Source organism: Chelonoidis abingdonii, chromosome 1, assembly GCF_003597395.2.
Source record: "Chelonoidis abingdonii isolate Lonesome George chromosome 1, CheloAbing_2.0, whole genome shotgun sequence".
Classification (NCBI taxonomy): domain Eukaryota; kingdom Metazoa; phylum Chordata; order Testudines; family Testudinidae; genus Chelonoidis; species Chelonoidis abingdonii.
Window position 1 is genome coordinate 289707643 of NC_133769.1, and position 19517 is coordinate 289727159.

A 19517-nucleotide genomic window follows, 5' to 3' on the forward strand; every position below is an offset into this window, starting at 1 on the left:
CCATTTTAAACCCCATTTAATTGGCTATGATTTTCATTCTCCTTGATCTTAGTTGTTGCATCTTCTGAGAGTTATGGAAAGGTGAGGTAACTAACTTTTTCCAGAGGTTCCTTCTTCAACTCCCCTCAAGGAATATTAGAGACTAGACATTTTAGAGATAAATCCCCATACCACCACAGCAGAGTCCTGAGAGCTAGCCAGGAATACGATTTATACTTGGGACTGTAGTAGCCTCTCCACCTCATTGCCCTTCTGTGGGATTGTAACGAGACTGCTGACTCGCTGAGCGTGTCTAATGCTCTGGCTTTCTATATAAGCCTGGGCCAGGGGGGCAAGATGCTGAGAGACTCCTGCACAGGCAGATCCCACAAGGAACAACAGAGAGAGGAGAAACGAATCCTCCCTAGAAGACAGTGAATGCTGGTGGTATATTAACAGGAGGGGACAGCCTGCAGTTTCATAGCCCAGTAAACCAGTCCTTGTTTAAAGGTTCAGGCGGGGCAGGTTAACCTTCGGCACAGCAGCAGCAACATGCAGCTGTGTACGCGCTACACCCAGGAGGCCCAAGCCCCCTGTTTCGCCTCTCTTCTCCTCCAAGGGAACGTTTCAAAAGCGCGATTTCGGTTTCCTGTGTTGCGCTGCGGTTGGACTCGCTGGCTTGCCGTACTCCGGGCTAGGTCGTGGGGGCCTGTTTCTCTTGCTGCCGCTACTAGCTGGTGCCGCTGTTTGTGGAACTTCCGCCGCTCGCGGGATTCGAAACGCCACAATGGCTCAGAACGTTCAGAATGTGACATTGTCTCTGACGCTGCCCATCACCTGCCACATTTGCCTGGGAAAGGTAATGGAGCTGCTGCCGCTGGGCAAAGCGAGCGGGGGTAGGGGGAGCCGGCTTGCACCTCCTCCCCCAAATGTGCTCGGGGGCTGGGGCGGGAGATGTTCGCCGCGGGTGGGCGGGGTGGAGGTGCTGCTCTAAGGAGCCTGGCAACAAGTGCAGCCATGATCAGGGGTTCGGCATGTGTCTGGATTTAGTGTTGTCCCTTTAAACAGGCTCCAGCTCCTAAAGTGGCGCCGGAGAGAGACAGAAGGAAAAAGTTGGGGATGGGTGGTAATGCAAGGCGGGGAGGGAGGACCGACCCACGCTGTGTGGTGTTTGCCGAGCCGGCATCGTGACTAGTGGCGTTTTGTTGCTAGCAATTTTTATTGCCACCTTTCGGATTATGACAAACGTGCGCTGCGCTTGTTAAAAGAAATCTTTCCAGCGCTGCGAGTTAACAGAGAGAGTGAGAGGGGAAATGGCCCTTTGGATGAGTGTCTGGCTCCCAGACACGGTTTATCCGTCCCCCTGAATGTGGATAAAAAGGCTTTTTCTTGCGTGTCTGTTGAGGTATTAGGACGCTTTAGAGTGGCGAGTAATGTGTTCTTTGAGGCTGGGAACTACATGTTAAAGAACAACTGGAACAAACATTTTCAGGTGCTGGATGTGGAACAGAGTAGATCAAACAACATGGAGCCAAATTCTACTCCATGCTGCTGAAAAATGTTCCATTTTCCTAATTGAAGTTCTCTTAGGCCAGAATCTCTTCCCTTGACCCTCAAGATTGGGGAGGGTTACTGCTGAAAGTTGGCATATTTCTTCAAGAACTCATTTTCATGACTGGTTGCTTTCCAAATTCACTTTTTCTATTACTTCTCCACCCCAAAATAAATAAAAGACTTCATGAAGAGAGACTACCACTAGGAAATAAATAGTTTTTTTGCTCAGGATTCTGACACTTGGTTAGTGTGTGTGTGGGGTCCCCTTTTCTAAATGACGATAATGTTTTTGCCAGGAGGAGGAGATGTCTGACACAAAGTAGGTACAGCATAGAGCAGCCGTGTTCTTGAGCCGCATGCAGCTCTTTTATAGTTAAAGTGTGGCTCATGGAGACCCCCTCCCCATTCTCTGCCTAGCAGCCAGGGATGGGGGGAGCTTCGAACTTCTGCCCTGTGGTGAGATGTGGAACTAGGTGCTTCTGCCCTGCAGGGAAGGGAGTCTAAAGAGAGGTGTGTGGGTGTGTGTGTGAGACACACACCTTGGTGCAGGTATATCTGAAAATTATTGTATACAGCTAGGAGAGTCAGTAAGTTTGGACACTCCTGGCATAGAGGATGGCCATACTCCAATTGCTCACACTCGTTAAGTGTCTCAATTCTGATCTGGAGGGAGAAGAGCGTAGTTCATTCAGTATCTATGCTAGCTATTCATTTCTTGCCTTTTTTGCTGAGACTCAACAAGGTCTTGTTGGTCTTATGGTCTTGCTTCTGTTTCTGTGGATACTTGCTTGCAATTAACTGGAAGAAACCATAAACAAATTTGTAGGCTGTGGTACAGAATGGCTTTTCTCCAAAATCTGTGTTTTATTCTTTAGAACAGTGGTTCTCAAACTTTTTTTTTTTTCCCCATGGACCACTTGAAAATTGTTGAGAGTCTCAGAGGACCACTTAATTATCTTTCCAAATATTGTTTGTACCGTTAGCCAACTACTGTAAAGCACTTTGGATAAAAGTGCTATATTAAAAAAAAAAACACTTAATTTGTTATTCTACAGATAAAAGCACACAACTCATATTTTAATATCGATAGTCTTACCTTTCTCATGTGACAGATGTGCCCTCTCTCCCCTACCACAGCAGCCCCCAAGCTGGGGCTGGGAAGGAGGGTGGGGGGTCTCTCACCTGCTACAGAACTGAGGCTGTCTCTCCCTGACAGCTGTGGCCCTGGAGCTGGGGAAAGTCACCTCTTTCTCTGGCCACCACAGCCCTGCATATCCCAAATTCCTCCCACTTCCTCTTCTCACCCCACTGCCCCCTCCTACCTACCCCTTATACTCTTCCCCCACCCCCCCCGACCACCACCTCACATGTACGTCTTCTCCAGGGTCCAGGCACCTAATTAGTGGAGACATGCCTGTGCGGCTCCACTAATTAGGTGGATGACCCTTCATTTTCTCCTGTGCGGCCACCCAGGTGCTCCCCTTAGAGGGAACTATCCGCGGACCACCTGAATGGAGCTCGCAGACCACTGGTGGTCCATGGACTGTGGTGTGAAAACCTTTTGCTTTAGAATCTTTCCACAATATGTTGAGTTCAGTACATCTTACATCAAGATAAATGTGTTGACATTATAAATGGACCTGGTAGTAACTCCTGTGGTTGAGGATGTTCAATTGTTTGTAATTTTACCAAACTTTAGCCATTCTGGGTGAAATTTTCCATACTAAATGTTGGCTCTTAGCTGAATTTTTTTGGAAAACTTTTCAACAAAACATGTTCAGAACCAAGAACAAACTTAAGGGGAAAATATGTTCTTTTTCTACTGTAGTATAAATTCTTACAGCTGTTTCTTGTTGAAAAGTTCTTGTCTGTATGCTTTTGAGCATGTGATTGAAATTTGGCAGGGGAGTCACCCTGGAGTCAGAGAGGTGCCTTTTGCTGTCCCATGAAAATTGTGCAGGGTTTGGATGGTATGTGATAAATAAGACATGGAGCCACATGTTCAGTGGTGAAGGAATAAAAGAAATACTGAATGAATAGCTACTCATTAACTGAACGCCATCCGTTCTGTGCACTGAGTGAGGCAGAAGTCCTGTGGGGAATAAATAGTGTGTGACCAAGTAATTAAAGATTGAATCATATATATGCACAGTGGGTGAGGTAAGAAATGAATTAAAATTATACAGGTGACTTTAATTCTGGAATTTCATAAGTTTTGAATACCTGACATTACAACCTTAATATTGTTTTAATCCGAATGTTATGATATATTTAAGGGGTTTTTTTTGTTTTATTTTTATTTTAACTGTGAGCTCTCTGGGTCATGGGCTGTCTCTTTGTTCTGTCTTTGTACAGTGCCTAGTACAATGGGGTCTTTGGACTAGGGCTCTGAGGTGCTACAGTTATACTGTATATTGATGGTTCTTGAATGTATTGCCAGCTGCCCTACTTCAGCTCTTGAAGACTTCATCCTGTTTTCTTAACCACCCTTCTTAAAGAATACTGTGCATTATTTCTTCTGTACTGGCAAGGCATCCGGAACATGGTTTCCATTTTTATTATCTGAAGGGTTGACAGCTTGCTTGGGCTCAGTCCTGCACTCATTGAAGTCTATAAAAAGTTTGCCCTGGACTTCTGAAGATATGACCAATGGCCTCGGTACATTTGCTACTCAGCTAACTTTTTGTAAAATAAATAAATATTCAAACACATGGTTGCTGTAAGAAAGCAGAGTGTTAAACCTTAATTAAGCAACTGCTTAACTGATTAGCCATACATGTTTCTTAGGGTTCTTTTTAATTCTGATTGCTTAACTAAAGAAAAGAACTCAAGAGTTGCATTTAGCTTTGTAGAGTTTTGTTAAATATTCTTAACAGCAACTAATAGTATGGGATATAAGAAAACAAAAGATTGTATTGGACTGTGACTAAGTCATCAAAAGCTAGAAAGTTGGCGGATATAACCATTCACATTTTCAAGATCAAATCACAATAGCAAATAACACTTGTACTCAATCACTAGCTTGAAACGATGACTTTGTTTAGATTTTTTGATTGAATTCCTCAGATTGGAGCATCACTTGTGCCAACTGGTTATCAACTCTGGTGTTGCTAACATGAGGGAAATGCTGGGGGGGACAATCCAAAGCTAAAGCACAAGGCAATTTGGTCAGTTGCGTTCATGCCATTTCACCAAGATCTCCTTCCCCATAGTTGACCACCATAGAGCCATTCTAACCTACTTTCCCACAAATTATATTAGCCCCAGAATCTGACTAATCCTCCTAACTGTCTAGCACAGGGGTTTCAAACTCAAATGACCACGAGGGCCACATGAGGACTAGTTCATTGGCCCGAGAGTGGCATCACTGACATCCCCTCCCCCTCACTGCCCCAGGCCCTGCCCCCACTCCACCCCTTTCATGAGGCCCCTCCCCTGCCTCCATTCCGATCCCTTCCCCGAAGTCCCCACCCCAACTCCACTCCCTCCCTGACCCCAGAGGGTGCAGGAGGGGTGTGGCGGAGCTCAGGGCAGGGAGTTGGGGTGTGCAGTGCAGGAGGGGTGAGGGGTCCAGGGTGCAGCAGGGGGCTCAGGGCAGGGAGTTGGGGTGCGGGATGGAGTGTGGGGTGTGGCAGAGGGTTGGGGTTCAGGCAGGGGGCTCAGGGCAGGGAGTTGGGGTACAGGGTGCAGCAGGGGGCTCAGGGCAAGGGGTTGGGGTGCAGAAGGGGTGTGGGATGTAGCAGGGGATTCAGGGCAGGGAGTTAGGGGGTGGGGTGCAGGAGGGCTCCGTACCAAGAGCGGTTCTGGGGTGGCCCCGACAAGCAGCTGAAACCATGTTCCTGCAGCCCCTGGGAGAGGAGGGATGCAGGGCTCCATGTGCTGTTTGCCGCTCCTTCAGGTTCCTCCCCCGAAGCTCCCATTGGCTACGGTTCCCCATTCCAGGCCAATGGAAGCTGCTGGGGTGCAGGCGGTGCCTGGGCACATGGAGCCCTCTGCTCTCCCCCCGGCCGCAGGGACGTGATGCCAGCTGCTTCAGGGAGTGGCGCAGGGCTCAAGGGGGGCCATCTGCTGTAGTTTGCCCACCCCTGGCCTGGAGATAAGCTGGGGGGGTGTGTGGGGTGCTTGGCGGGCCGGAGGAAATAGCCCCACAGGCTGTGTGTTTGAGATCCCTGGTCTAGCATATATTCCTACATTTATGACAGACTGTATAGACTGAGTGCTGTTCAAAAGGCTTGTACACTTGATCTGTATTCATGTCTGTATTAAACAATTAACTAGGGTAGACGCTTGTACTGCAGTGTTCTGCAATCTCAGTTAACAAACTTGTTCAGTTTCAAAGCTTCTGTAGGACAATCTTGATTGGAACCTGTTGCAAAACAAGGATACACACCATAACTCGGTGACAACCTTTAAAGTACATACACAAACGTGTACACTTCCTACTAATTAGATATCCAGTTTCAGGAAGTGGTCAATTGATTTGGGTCGTAATCCAAGAGAAAATCTGTGGGCCACTTATCACCAGATCTTTTCTCCAACGTCTGCAGCTTTCAGCTCAGTTATTGTTCACAGCAGAAGCTAATGCTGCAAATGCAGGTGAAGCAAAGGACAGACAAAACCATAGTCTTCCTTGCATACTAGCGGGCAACCCAAATTGCTGGAAAATAAAGAGACAGGTAAAGGTATGTATCCAGCATAGTTACTTGATGTCACCAGAGGACTTCCAGGTGGCCAGCCCAGGATCTCAGTCGTCTTCCTTCCAGGTGTCTTCAGCTTTCGGGAAGCAGTGTGCTGCAGGAGATGGCCATTTTCTCCCATTTCTGATGGGTGTTTCAGCTTGGTTCCTCTTCTTGGAGATGCTGGTGTGAATCAATCAGATGTTTATCCAGGCGTCTGGACGTTTTGAATCTTCAGCATCCAAAATGAGAGGTATCCTCTCTCCCTGTATAGTCATCACCTTTTTGAGTTCTTGCAGCTAGGACTGGAATTTTCCAGTCTCTTTGTGCAGCACATCTTCTCACACCAGCTTGTGTAAGACAAGTTAGGCCATAGCTGTTGCTGCAACCATCTTAGGACATACTGTGAACACCAGCTAAATTGCTTCAGTCAGCAAGTTACCTCTGCAAATTGCTTTCCATGGGCCCCTCTGCCTGCTGAGCATCCTTTAGCCACCTTTGCAGTTATGCTTGCTCAAGTTGCAGTTTCTACATCAGTGTTCTGCTAGCTGCTAAAATATTCAGTTTAAAGTTCATATAGTCATACAAAGAGCCTCTATATTCTTTGCTGTCTTAATTTGTTTTAGCAGTCCATTGTATAATGCAAAATCATGGCAGAACAGCTGTGTAACTTTTCCATTTCTGTTCTTGTTTTAACAATAATGATGGGGCCTCTTTTATATGAATGAGTTGACACTGTGCATTATTAATCAAACAGTTACATTTCTGGTTATTCCACTCTGTGATCAAGTGTCCTTATAAACACAATTTTTGGTTTTAGTTCCTTTTATTTGCTCCCTCTTCCAGCACAGATATATTTCACTGACTTGGTAGTTTAAGCATGCCTGAGTGCAGACATTAGCCCTACTTGTTCACTTTGTCACTAAGCTTAGAAATCAGTATGATTGCAACCCCTTTTTCTCCCTAATAGGATTGCTTATGAGATAAACCCTGTCATTAAAGATTACAATATTTTTCCCAAACCTGTATCGCTTATAGTCGACTTCCCTTTATGTGTATAACTTCTTTTAATCAGAATATTACAGTCCATCAAGTTCCCTGTTTTTCAGTACTGCATCTGGCAACATCATGTATTTTAATGTTTTTTTATTCATGTTTTGTTCATTCAAAGACAGGGAAAAAATCTCTTCCCCGCCCCCTCCCCCTGTCTCACCAGTTGTTCTTGTGAAAAGCTGCAGCAACTCTTAAGTTTCCTCAGGCTATCTGAAGAAACCATGCCTGTTAGACCTGGAATTTTTTGTCTGATCCCTCTGTCCTGTATCTTCTAAACAGCCTTGTTGCCTGCAAAATTCATAACAGTGACTCAGACTTTAGGGCCTGAATTGCTACACTGATTTCAAAGTGACATGAATGTGCACAGGATTAGAAACTTCCAGTTAGCTGTGCAAAAAGCCTGTTTAATAAGGTAATTAACAGACATTTTGCATGAAAGAATAGTACAGTGTTTCTCAAACTGGGTTTGCCGCTTGTGTAGAGAAAGCCCCTGGGCGGGCTGGGCTGGTTTGTTTACCTGCCCTGTCCGCAGGTCCAGCCGATTGCGGCTCCCACTGGCCACGATTCACTGCTTCAGGCCAATGGGAGCTGCAGGAAGCAGTGTGGGCCGAGGGGCTTACTGGCTGCCGGTTCCAGCAGCCCCCATTGGCCTGAAGTGGCAAACTGCAGCTCCCACTGGCCACGATCGGCCAGACCTGCGGACGAGGCAGGTAAACAAACTGGTCCAGCCTGCAAGGGGCTTTCTCTATACAGGCGCTGACTCCAGTTTGAGAAACACTGGCATAGTAGGATCACCTCTCTCTCTCTCTCAATCCTACCCAGATATGCTACATTTAAAAAAAAAAAAAAAAAAGTCATTGAACAGATTGAGGAACTTGACCTCTGCCCAATGAGGAGGTTTAAGCCAGAAGTTGTATTTGAATTATACATTTTAGCAATGCCAAATACTGTTATACAAAAAATGTTTTTGGATAACAGATCTTGAGATTGTAATAGAGTTTTTATTGTTGCACATATCACTTTGTTTAGATATCAAAGTACTTCTAAAAAAAAAACCTGAAATGAAAGCAGAGTTAAATCAGGAGCACAATGCCCTAGACGGTACTAAAATGTAACTTGATGTTTTGCTTAAGATATTGTGATGTGAATGTTGACTCTTCAGGTTTTTGGTATCTTGAGGTCTTGAAATGAATCTTGCTATTTTGTGTGTGTGTGTGTGCGCGCATGTATAATTTTTTTTATTATTGTGCTCTACTGTTTTTAGTTTTCAGTCTTTGATAGCTGTGCAACCATTCTAAGGCTACTTCTGATGAGAAGGAATAGAGGTGTATTAACAAGAGTTTTGTATTGAAGACACAGGAGGTAATTGTCCCACTTTACTTGGCACTGGTGAAGCCTCAGCTGGAGTACTGTGTCCAGTTTTGGGCACCCCACTTTTGGAGAGATGTGGATAAATTAGAGAGAGAGTCCAGAGGAGAGCAACAAAAATGGCTTAGATTAGAACATCTGACCTTTGAAGAAAGTTTAAAAAAAAAAAAAAACCCCAACTGGGCATATTTAGTCTTGAGAAAAGAAGATTGAGGGGGGAACCTGTTAAATCTTCAAATGTGTTAAGAGTTTTTATAAAGACTGATCAATTGTTCTCCTTGACCAGTGGAGATAGGACAAGAAGTAATGGGCTTAATATTCAGGAAAGAAAATTTTAGGTTGGATATTAGGAAAAACTTTCTAACTGTAAGGGTAGTTAAGATCTGGAATAGGCTTCCTGGTTGGGGAATCCCCATTATGGGAGGTTTTTAAGAACAGGTTGGACAAACTCCTGTAAGGGTTGGTCTAGGCTTATTTGGTCCAGCCTCAGTGCAGGGCGCTGAAGATGATGTCCTCTTGCAGTCTTTGCCAGTCCTATGAAAGCAAAAAAAGAAGCTACTCTTCTGGCTGATGTGTGGGGAAAATAAGGTAAGACTGTTTGTAAAGAGATGTACTAAGCAATCAGAGTACTTTAAGATTCATGATTTTAGAACTTTTATTGTAACCAAGGATTCATAGGGCTAGTTTAAACACAATCTGGAACCAAAATAACTAAATTAGTTTTAAGACACAAGGCGGGTTAGGCGATATCTTTTATTGGACCAACTTCTTTTGGTGAAAGAGGCAGGCTCTCAAGCTTCACAGAGCTCTTCTTCAGGCCTGGGCTAATAAATTGGTCCAATGAAAAATATTACTTCACCCATCTTGCCTCTCTAATATCCTGGGACCGACAACACTGCAAACAATGGAATAAATCGGTTTAACACTTCTTTGGTGTAAGTTTGTGTATGGATACGTCAATCATATAATTCAGCTTGAAATAATTTAATTGAATAATGAGAATAAATTAGATTAAATGGCAAAAGACCCTCTTAATCTGAAATCAGTGTCTACATTTTAAAGGTGTGAATTAAAATAATTTGATTATTTGGATTCCACTTTGTTCATAGACAGGTCATTAGGTTTTCAAGAGTGTCATTTTGGGAGTTCTTAAAACAATATTAATCCTGTAATACAACAGGGATATGAGAGGTGAATTGATGGATGGACTGACAGTATTGGGGCTTGATTCTATTCCATCTATGTGCATTATTTTCAGTTTGTGTAGGATTGAGTTTGTAGGTATGATTACTACAAAACACATCCAATCTGGCTTTCAAATAAATTACCGGCTATCCTCTTTATTTTCTCTTTTCTTTTCTTTTCATTCTCCCTCTTCCCCCATTTCCATCTGTGTTACGACTTCCTTCTTAATGCAGCCAAGGAAAAAATCTTAAAAATTAACAACAGTTTTATTTTAAAAGGTACCATGTTTCTTGTTTTGTTTGAACTTTGGTTTTAATTGTTTCCTACCTGAGGCATTTTAGTACCTAAAGCAATGTCTAGTGTTCTTTGTCTATTTCCAAAGTAGATATTTTGGGTGGAGATAGTGATTTGATTTTGTTTTGTTTTTGTGTGTGTGTGTGTGTGTGTGTGTGTTTTTACTGTTACATGAGTTGAGTCGTCTTAGAAGCATAGGAATCAGAGCTGGGTTTAAGAGATTTAAGAGCACGAATTAATTTTCTGAAATATAGCCTCACTTTCTGTAACAAGGTAAATATCGTAGTGAAGTGCAGAATCTTTCTTGCATAGTTAGTTTTGAATCCTGATGCCTGATGATTTCCAAACAGAATTTAAATTAATCAGAGAGAGAGCATGAAATGTTTTTAGTAATATTTTCTAAACACTTATTACAGTAAACCTGGTACTTTGTTGCTATGGAAGGGAAAACATAAACATCTTGTTGAACTCAATGCATTTGTGATCCAAGAATTTAAGTGAAAATTTTTAGGTAAATGTTCATGTTACATAAGCTTTCTGTTAGCCACCCTGTGCTATTTTGTAGTGTATTGCACATCAGTATCGCACCTTTAGAAAGATTAATGGGTTAGTGATCCCTGGACCTACTAGTTGAAATCCCAGATGGGTAGATTTAGATCCTCATCCTTCAAACAGACTGTGCAGGTGAGACCTTAATCCTAGATACTTCAGTCACAATTCTTGCAAGAACACGGGTTTGACTTGTGCCAAAAACCTTTCCTATTCTCTCTGTGTGTGAATCCTTTGTTGCTTGTCTCTAAGTGATCCTTGACCTAGACGTGGCTGCATTTCAGTGGGGCTATCTGTATATTAGTTTATGAAGTTCTTTGGGAGTCACTTTGAATGAAAGATACCATACGATATACATGAAATATGCCCTTTGATCCATTTTTACTGTTAAATCCAAATATCTCCTGAATGACAGTAGTAATATATAATAGACTAAAACCAAATAAACTTAAAGTAGCTTTAAAATATTTTACAATCTTCTTTTCTTTTTTTTTTCTTTTTTTTTTTGAAAAAGGTCCGCCATCCGGTCATCTGTGTCAACAACCACGTGTTCTGCTCCATTTGTATTGATGTGTGGTTGAAGAACAATAGTCAGTGTCCGGCTTGCAGGATCCCTATCACCCCTGACAATCCCTGCAAGGAGATTATAGGTAAGGGCCTGTTAGCCACTGAAATAATGTTCCAATATTTGCTCACAGATGAGACTCTTCCGTGGTGAAAACATGCCCTAATGTTTTCCCTACTGTTTCTTAGACACATTTGGCATAATCATTTATAGATATGAGCCAACACGTTTTAAAACACAATGACTGAACGGGTGCTCTGACTCTTCAATGTGCTTCAGTGGGCTTCAATAACTGTCTTTGAAAGTGTTGGCCAGAGAGTGTAATTGTTGCATGCGGACAGAGCCGTTATACATCCTGCCTATGTATTGCAACCCCCTAACCCAAGGAGAGAGCACCTAGCAGGAATGCCAACTAGTTCCATATAGAGGCTGACTAGACACTTTTTTTTTCTGAAAAATTCTCCTGAAGTTGAGTGTGAGTTGCAAAATTTGAAGGAAGAACCTGCACTTCCCAGAGTCTGATAACGTTCTCATCTGGGTTTTTTGTTGAGACCCATCTCTACATGTTTAAATATTTAACAAGTGTACTTAATAAATAAAGTAGGCTTGATTACTAACCCTCTCTCAAAATGAGCCATCTTTCTAGGTAATTGTAGGTTTGATTTCCCCTTCCCCAGTGGAATCTAGCGGTACAGTTTTCTTTAAAACAAAAATAGGAATCTAAATTCACGTGGAGAAAAATGGTGTATTTTTTACTAATTTTGGATTGAAAAACAAACCCAGTAATAATACTAGTGGCACCTTAGAGACTAACAAATTTATTTGAGCATAAGCTTTCTCTTACTTAATTGGCCTCTCAGGGTTGGTAGGACAACTCCCCCCTTTTCATGCTCTCTGTATGTGTGTGTATATATCTCCTCAGTATATGTTCCATTCTATGCATCCGAAGAAGTGGGCTGTAGCCCACGAAAGCTTATGCTCAAATAAATTTGTTAGTCTCTAAGGTGCCACAAGTACTCCTGTTCTTTTTGCGTTTACAGACTAACATGGCTGCTACTCTGAAACCAGTAATAATACTGTTTATCTTGCATTGCTGTAGGAGGAACAAGTGAAAGTGAGCCCATATTTAGTCCTACAGTCAGAAAACATCTTCGTAAAACCAGACTTGAACTGCTCCACAAAGAATATGAGGTAACAGCAAAGATAACTTCCGATGAGCAGCTTTTAACCTTATCTTGTTACGTACAACTCTTCTCTTTAATTTCTACACTTCCTTTTAAGAAAAGTTTCATTTTGAATACACACTAAAACTTAAATTTATCTCCTAATCTTAATTTGAGTTTGTGTGGATTTAAGATTAGGACATAATTTGAATTTGTGTGGATTCATCTCCTAATCCAGATTTCAAGGTGAGAGTTTCAGAAGAACTTTGCATCGGAGCTTACCCTGCTCCCACTGAAGTCAATAGGAGCTTTATTATTAACTTAGTGAGAGCAGGGTTTAGGCCGAGGCCAAGCACTTAAAAATCCTGCCCGCAGACTTTAGTCCCTTCCCCACACACACACGCACACACCTTCATGTGACCTACAGTATTTTTAATGCATTATGGTTAACTTGTCTCTTCCTGCTGCTGCACCCAAACAAGCATGTCTGTGCCAAGAAGCGCGAGAAAGTGGGCTTCTTCTAAAGAAATCCCTCTAGACTATGAAAGAAAATCATTTCGTGGAGAAACACTGTCAACTTGCATTTTTTGACATGGACTAATTTTTTTTTTTAAATATACAAAGTTCTTCTAAAATGACAAAACACTCAGCAGATCTTTCTGCTCCCCTTCTGCGTAAAAGATCTCCTGTGAACAGGGGAGAGTCGGCAGGTATGCCTGGGTCCATGCTTTCTCTGCCCACCTCTGTTCATATGGTTGCCTGCTGCCTTCTCTTCAGATTTTGTGAGCCTGGTAGGAGCAGTGTAGAAATAAATGCTCCAAGTTCTAAACTCTTCCCTGAGACCTGTGATGTTGTCCTAGTGAGGGAATAAGAGGGGGCAGAAACAGATGTGCTTCAACTGCTCCCAAGGTCTTCGGAAACACCCTGCCAGGGGAGCTCTGAGCAGTGAAACCCTGCAACCTGATGGCCCTTGACTACAAGCATTGGGTCCAGGTCAGTGGGAAATCAGCTGGACCCTCTTGCGTCCTGTCAGCTCTCCTTCTCTCACCCCTGGGTTCAGTGCAGGGGTGGCTGCATGCTAAAGAGTTGCAGTGCATCTTGCTCCCCAGCCCAGCAGGGGCTGGCAGCCAGTAGGGGTAAGGTATGCAGCTGTTGTGCACTTACCCCAGGCAGGAAGCAGAGGCATCTACTCAGGTTTTGGGGGGGAAGAGTCAGAGGCAAGTTTGGTCAGAAGATGACGTAATCTTCTCGGGTCGGGTTGACTTGGACCTGGGTCAGGCCTAAAAGTTAGGTCCGAGGAGGCCTCTTGCCAAGAGATCCCTAATATGCCTGTCAGATCACCCCAAATGTCACTACAGTTGAGAATTGAAGGTAATAAATCTCCAAAACTCAATGAATAGTTTGTCTCTCTAAAACATGGAGGATCCAATGCAGAAGATTTTTTTTTTTTTCATTTATGAATCCAGGCAAGACCTAAGTTTTTATAAGTGTGTATCCTCCTGTAGTCTTACTTTCCACAGCAGTTTTGACCACACACATGCTTTCATGGCTTTAGTATAGAGAACACATGAACAGTTACTGCCAAGGGATTAGGCACAAATAGGGTTTCCCATAACCCTCTTCTTTCCCCCACCCCTCCAAGTGTTTGGTTTTGGCAGCTTATGGAAGTCTACATTTTTTTTTTTTTCCCCTACATTCTTGTCTCCAAACATGCAGCTCAAGACCTTTTTCCATACCTTTGGTCTTTCTTTTGTAAGATCTCTTCCCATTTCTCATTCTTTAACAGCAGCAAATGAGGCAGCAGACTGTCCATGTGAGCACACTGTGTAGAAGCCAGCCTCCTAAAATGTACACAGCAAAGCGTTATCCATAGTAGTGAAAAGTGTCCAGTCCACATATAGTCTTATGCACTTGCTATATATAGTCAGAGGGAATTCCTCTGCCCATAGCTGAAATCCTAAACTACGCTCCAGAATGCAGCCTTCCAAAACCTGCCCAGAGGTCAATCCATCGGTGCACTTTGAAAAGTTCTGTAATGAATTCCTTGCAGGCAGGGCACCCATCCTACTGTCCAGAGGATCTCTATACATAAAGCACTTAAAGAATTAAGTCCCAAGGTAATTGCTGTTAATTTTTATATCTTTTGTCTGGTTTGTTTGCATTCTTGTGCTTCCTGGGTTTGTAACACTTTCAGGATGAAATAGAATCCTTGCAGAAAGAAGTGGAAGAGCTAAGAGGTAAAAACCTTGGCTTGGAAGCACAGCTGAAAACGGTTCTGGATCCTGGGGCCTTGGGTCTGTGTAATACGCATGAAGAAAGTCATCGGTCAACAGATGAGGCAAGCCGACCTGGCCCAGAAACTGTAGAAGAATGGACCAAAAAACTTAAAGCTGCTAATGATCTATATGAGAAAGTGAAAGATGATGTGGAAAAGTTAAAGGAGGTAACAAATGTCTGCTTCTCTAATCACATAGCAGTGTAATTGTTCATGTTGTTCAAATGGGATGAGGGTCAGTTTGACCCTTTGAGTACTTCATAGCTCCAAAAGGAAGAGGGAGAAAATTGTGACTGTTGATGCTTTTGCTTGTTCTAGTCATTCTCACATGTGACTTTCAATTTGTCTGTCATCCCATGGCTCAATAATTGGATTATACTAGCACTTGTTTTCAGTATTGAGAACCAGAGTCTTCCAGCTTGAAATACATTATAGAATATATCTGTTTTTCCAGAAGGAACCCAATTGCCTTAAACCAGAGGTGAGCAACCTCTGCCACACGGTTCGTAAGGGTAAACACCCTGGCGGGCTGGGCCAGTTTGTTTACCTGCTGTGTCGGCAGGTTTGGCCAACTGCGGCTCCCACCTGAAAAAGAGACACATCTGCTTTCAGTTACACTGATGCAAACTCAGAACAATTCCATGAACAGCAATGGAACTGTCCAGGTTTTGTACTGGTGTAACAGCAGAATTTGGCTTTTGGAGTCTTTGCAGTATTTAGATGGTATAATTGCTTAGTATTAACATTGAAAGCAAACAAAAAAGCAGATTATTCAGAGGTCTGGTGCATAACACAAAGAACAGGGAGGAAGGAGGGCTTTGATCAACAAACTTTTTTTTTTTTTAATTAATTTTATTTATTGAGGCTTTAAGTCACAATTTTAGGATTTATATAAACTGTGTAAATACCTCCATTTAAGGAAGGGGTTCCCAAACTTGGTTTGTTCAGGGTAAGCCCCTGGTGGGCCGTGAGACACTTTGTTTTCCTGAGCGTCTGGAGGTACAGCCGCATGCAGATCCCAGTGGCTGCAGTTCGCTGTTCCTGGCCAATAGGAGCTGCGGAAAGCGGTAGCTTGGTCCACACCACTTCCTGCAGCTCCTATTGGCTGGGGACTGCAAACCACGGCCGGTGGGACCTGCGAGCGACCATACCTGTAGACACAAAGGTAAACAAAACGTCTTGTGGCCTGCCAGGGGCTTACACTGAACAAGCCACAAAACAAGTTTGGGAACCCCTGATTTAAGGTTGAGTCGTAAGTCTGCTGGGTCCTCAGCGTTCTTTCCAATTTATTAAGATTGAGCAGTTTTCAAAGTGCAAGGAGTTTCTCCTCCCTGTTTTTAGGCCTTTACATTAGTTGGAAACTTGGGGGGGTGGGGGGGGAGAACATGTAGTTGCTCTAAAAACATTGCAGCAGGAAAACTTCCCTTGACATGAAGTATCTTGTTAACAAGACTGTCCACTGAACTGAGAAGAAGAAATTGACCTCAATTCAAAGAGTGAGCGAGCCAGTAAATCAGGAGGCTTAAACTTAACATCACGGCAGCTGTGCTGAAGGAAGACAGCAAGTAGTTTGTCATAAAGGATTTACGTCCATAGGATAACTAAGCTTTTATTTTTTTAGAATCAGAGTAATCTTACTCTAGTTTGGAGGGAAGAAAAGCTGTTCAACATTAGTTTTGCTGATACCTGCACATTGTAATGTTAATGTACTTAAAGTATTTAGTCATGTGAAAAAAAACACAGAATTGCCATTAGTACATCCCCTTAATGACTCTCTCTACTAACGAACATAGCTCTGTTTATTTCCCTAGATAGGAGCCTTGCAGTGTATTTTGGGGATATAAATAAAAAATGTCTGTTCTCTATTCAGTTTTGCGAACCATTTCCCAGGGTAATTTTTAAGTGGTGTCTCAGTCTGAGGGCTGTTTCCTAGCTGCAGTTTTCTAATGCTATCTCTTTAAAAAGCGCAAACAGCTTGTCTTATAAATTACTATAAGCCAGTTCTGTTTTACTTTATACTTAATTATTTTTAAACCGCCCCCCCCCCTTTTTTTTTTAAGGCAAATAAGAAACTGAGACTGGAAAATGGTGGCCTTGTGAGGGAGAATTTGCGACTGAAGGCTGAAGTTGATAGTAGATCACCTCAAAAGTATGTAAACATTTTAAAAGCGACTATTTTATTCATAGACCATTTTTAACTATTGTGGAGCCTTAGCTTAAAATTACAGTGATGTATTTAGTGTTGTGTATGTGTCTTGAATATGAATTTGGCGTTTTCCTGTGCACAGACCTGGGAGTCCACTTCAAGCTTAGCAAATACATGTGATGTACAGTCTCTGTACTATCACCATTGCATTACCTGGGCAGTACCTTAGGACTCAGTTTCAGCTTTCCTTTTCAAGAAATTTCACTTCTCTTTCAAGCTGGTATCAGACTCTCTTTGGGTGAGGGAGGGATTATTACCAAGTGACCTGCAGCAACAGATAGTTTCTCATGGTTTTTATAGTGTTTGCCTGAGCTCCTTGTTCAGTCAAAACTCTAGAAGTCAATGAAAGTTTTCTATGCGAGTAAACTGTGCAGGATTAGACCTCTTAAGTAGCAACTTGTCACTGAGTTCCACTGTAAATTTACCGTTTCAAACGATTAAAACTTTGAGGACAATGACATCAAAAGGCAGAGACTGTCATGCTGACTGCGCTTCTCTGCTGAGGTGTCTGTCCCATGTTCATCACGGACGCACTGCAGGAAGCATTTCTTCCAGTTCTGATTTCTTTGATTCTGTAAGTCAGATTCTCACAGGTTTGACACCAGTGTAACTCCATTGACTACAGTGAAGCTATTCCTGATTTCACATTCGGGGTAACTAAGAATCAGGCCCAACCCTTTTTTTTTCTTTTCTTCCTGGCTTTGTGATGTTACAGGAGAGTGAGCTGGTTCCCATTCTGGCTCACACATCAACTAAATTATTCACCAGGATGAAATCCTCCTGTAGTGGAGAGCCAGCACAAAGCCTATATGTCGCTAAAGCCCGAGAATGAAACTTCTGCATGCACAAAAGTGAATCTTGGCCAAAAATCCGATAATGTTTGGGACACAGAACTTAGTTTGTGTGGTGGGTTTTTATTTTTAGGGAGAGGGGGTCCCTCTTTCTGCCATTCCCCTCCTTATGCCCGAAGATTTCAAGATGAGTTTGCAGGGTTGGTAGTTAGTTGCAATTAAAAGCAGCAAAAAGACTAACAGACGTATTGGAGCATGAGCTTTCGTGGGTGAATACCCACTTTGTTGGAGTGCATCAGACGAAGTGGGTATTCACCCATGAAAGCTCATGCTCCAATACGTCTGTTAGTCTATAAGATGCCACAGGACTCTTTGCTGCTTTTACAGATCCAGACTAACACGGCTACCCCTCTGATACTTGACAGTTGCAATTAAAACTATGGCTTTCTGAGCAAATCCTGGAGAAATAATTGAAACACTGGACCTCACAATGCAACGTTAGGGGTTCTTTTCTTTGTTTTTGTATTCAGTACAGTGATTTATCTGAACAATTACTTGATGTGTACATAAATTTTGTATGCAGAATCCTCAGAAAACAGTAAGGAATGTGGGAAGCCAGCTATTGTTGTCTTTAATGGTGTCTCATTCCAATCTAAACTAAACATCTGCTTGAATCTATTCCTAATCTAGTAGTATTACTGTTGTTTCTCTTTAAATCACACTTTTTAGTGAGCTGACGGAAGCAGAGCATGGAACTTGAATGATTAGTTTATGCAGTTAATACCCTTATCGTTAATTTACCTACAAAAAGATTTGTCAGTCCTCATAGTTGCATTATCCCAAAGTCACTTTATCTATCTCTCACTAGTGAGAGTTTATCTAAATATTGTCCCGCAAGTCCTCTCCTTTGCTGAAAACTTAAGCACGTTGAAATATTGATGGCAGCTGCATTGAAGATCTTTTTTGGAAAGATCCATTTATTGTAATGACTTTGTGCTTATAATTTTATGGGAAAACACAACCTGCCTCTTTTGGGTAATATAAAGCATTTCTTGTAGTGATATTATTAACTTCCTTTTTGGCAACTCACAAGCCCTGCTGAGGAATCTTATTAATGGCCTTAAAAAGAGTCAACTGGTAGATCCACTGGCTAAGCCCCAAGGATCTAAAAGTATTCTTGGTAGAAATTCATCTTGATGATATTTCCTTTTTACCCAAAGTGAGAGATGGAGCTGGCCTATGTACTCAGAGTATTCTGTGTTTTATGATTAGTTAGATTCAGATTTGTTTTAACCAGCTCTATATCGGCTTATTAGGTATCCTCAGCCCTGAATATGTAATTCCTTCTCCTGCCAGTTAAAATTCCAGTCTGAGGAGCTTTCGGTAACATCCAGAATATAGTGGTATTAATGCTGATTTTTTTTTTCTCCATCCATTTTAATCTCATGGTTTATCTTGGCATTTATTTTTTTTTAAATTTTGGGCATTGTAAGCCCTGAATTTTGCATAAAAATACTATTTTTTGTTTAACTCTAAAACAAATTTTGTTCACTATTTTCTAAATATATATAAACAAAAACCTGGGGAAATATTTTAAATATTAAAAACAAAAACAAAACTGCTTTGAGTCTTTCTAAGGTGAATTGGGTTGGTTTCCCACAGAGCAATCATGAAATTACATCTGTAATGTGCCAGGAAGTGTCTTGATTTGTCCTGTAGAAAAATCAAAATTTGTTCTCTGTTATTTGAATTAGCATTCCAACTTCTCTGAACAGATTTCACTAAGAACTTCAAAATGATCTTTGCTCCGGCTAACTTGAGTAAAGATAGAAACTCGTGTCAGCAGTGGACTTATTTTT

General features: G+C 42.2%; 1 protein-coding gene across 1 annotated transcript in view; it reads left to right on the forward strand.

Annotated features, from left to right (window-relative positions):
* Window positions 1-721: 721 nt before the first annotated feature.
* OBI1 (ORC ubiquitin ligase 1) overlaps window positions 722-19517 on the forward strand; it is a 30350-nt gene continuing 11554 nt past the window's right edge. The window contains exons 1-5 of the mRNA XM_032798373.2: window positions 722-838; window positions 11173-11308; window positions 12323-12414; window positions 14581-14829; window positions 16722-16810. Of these exons, the coding sequence (XP_032654264.1) occupies window positions 767-838; window positions 11173-11308; window positions 12323-12414; window positions 14581-14829; window positions 16722-16810 (638 nt within the window). The 5' untranslated portion in view covers window positions 722-766. The remainder of the gene's footprint in view (window positions 839-11172; window positions 11309-12322; window positions 12415-14580; window positions 14830-16721; window positions 16811-19517) is intronic.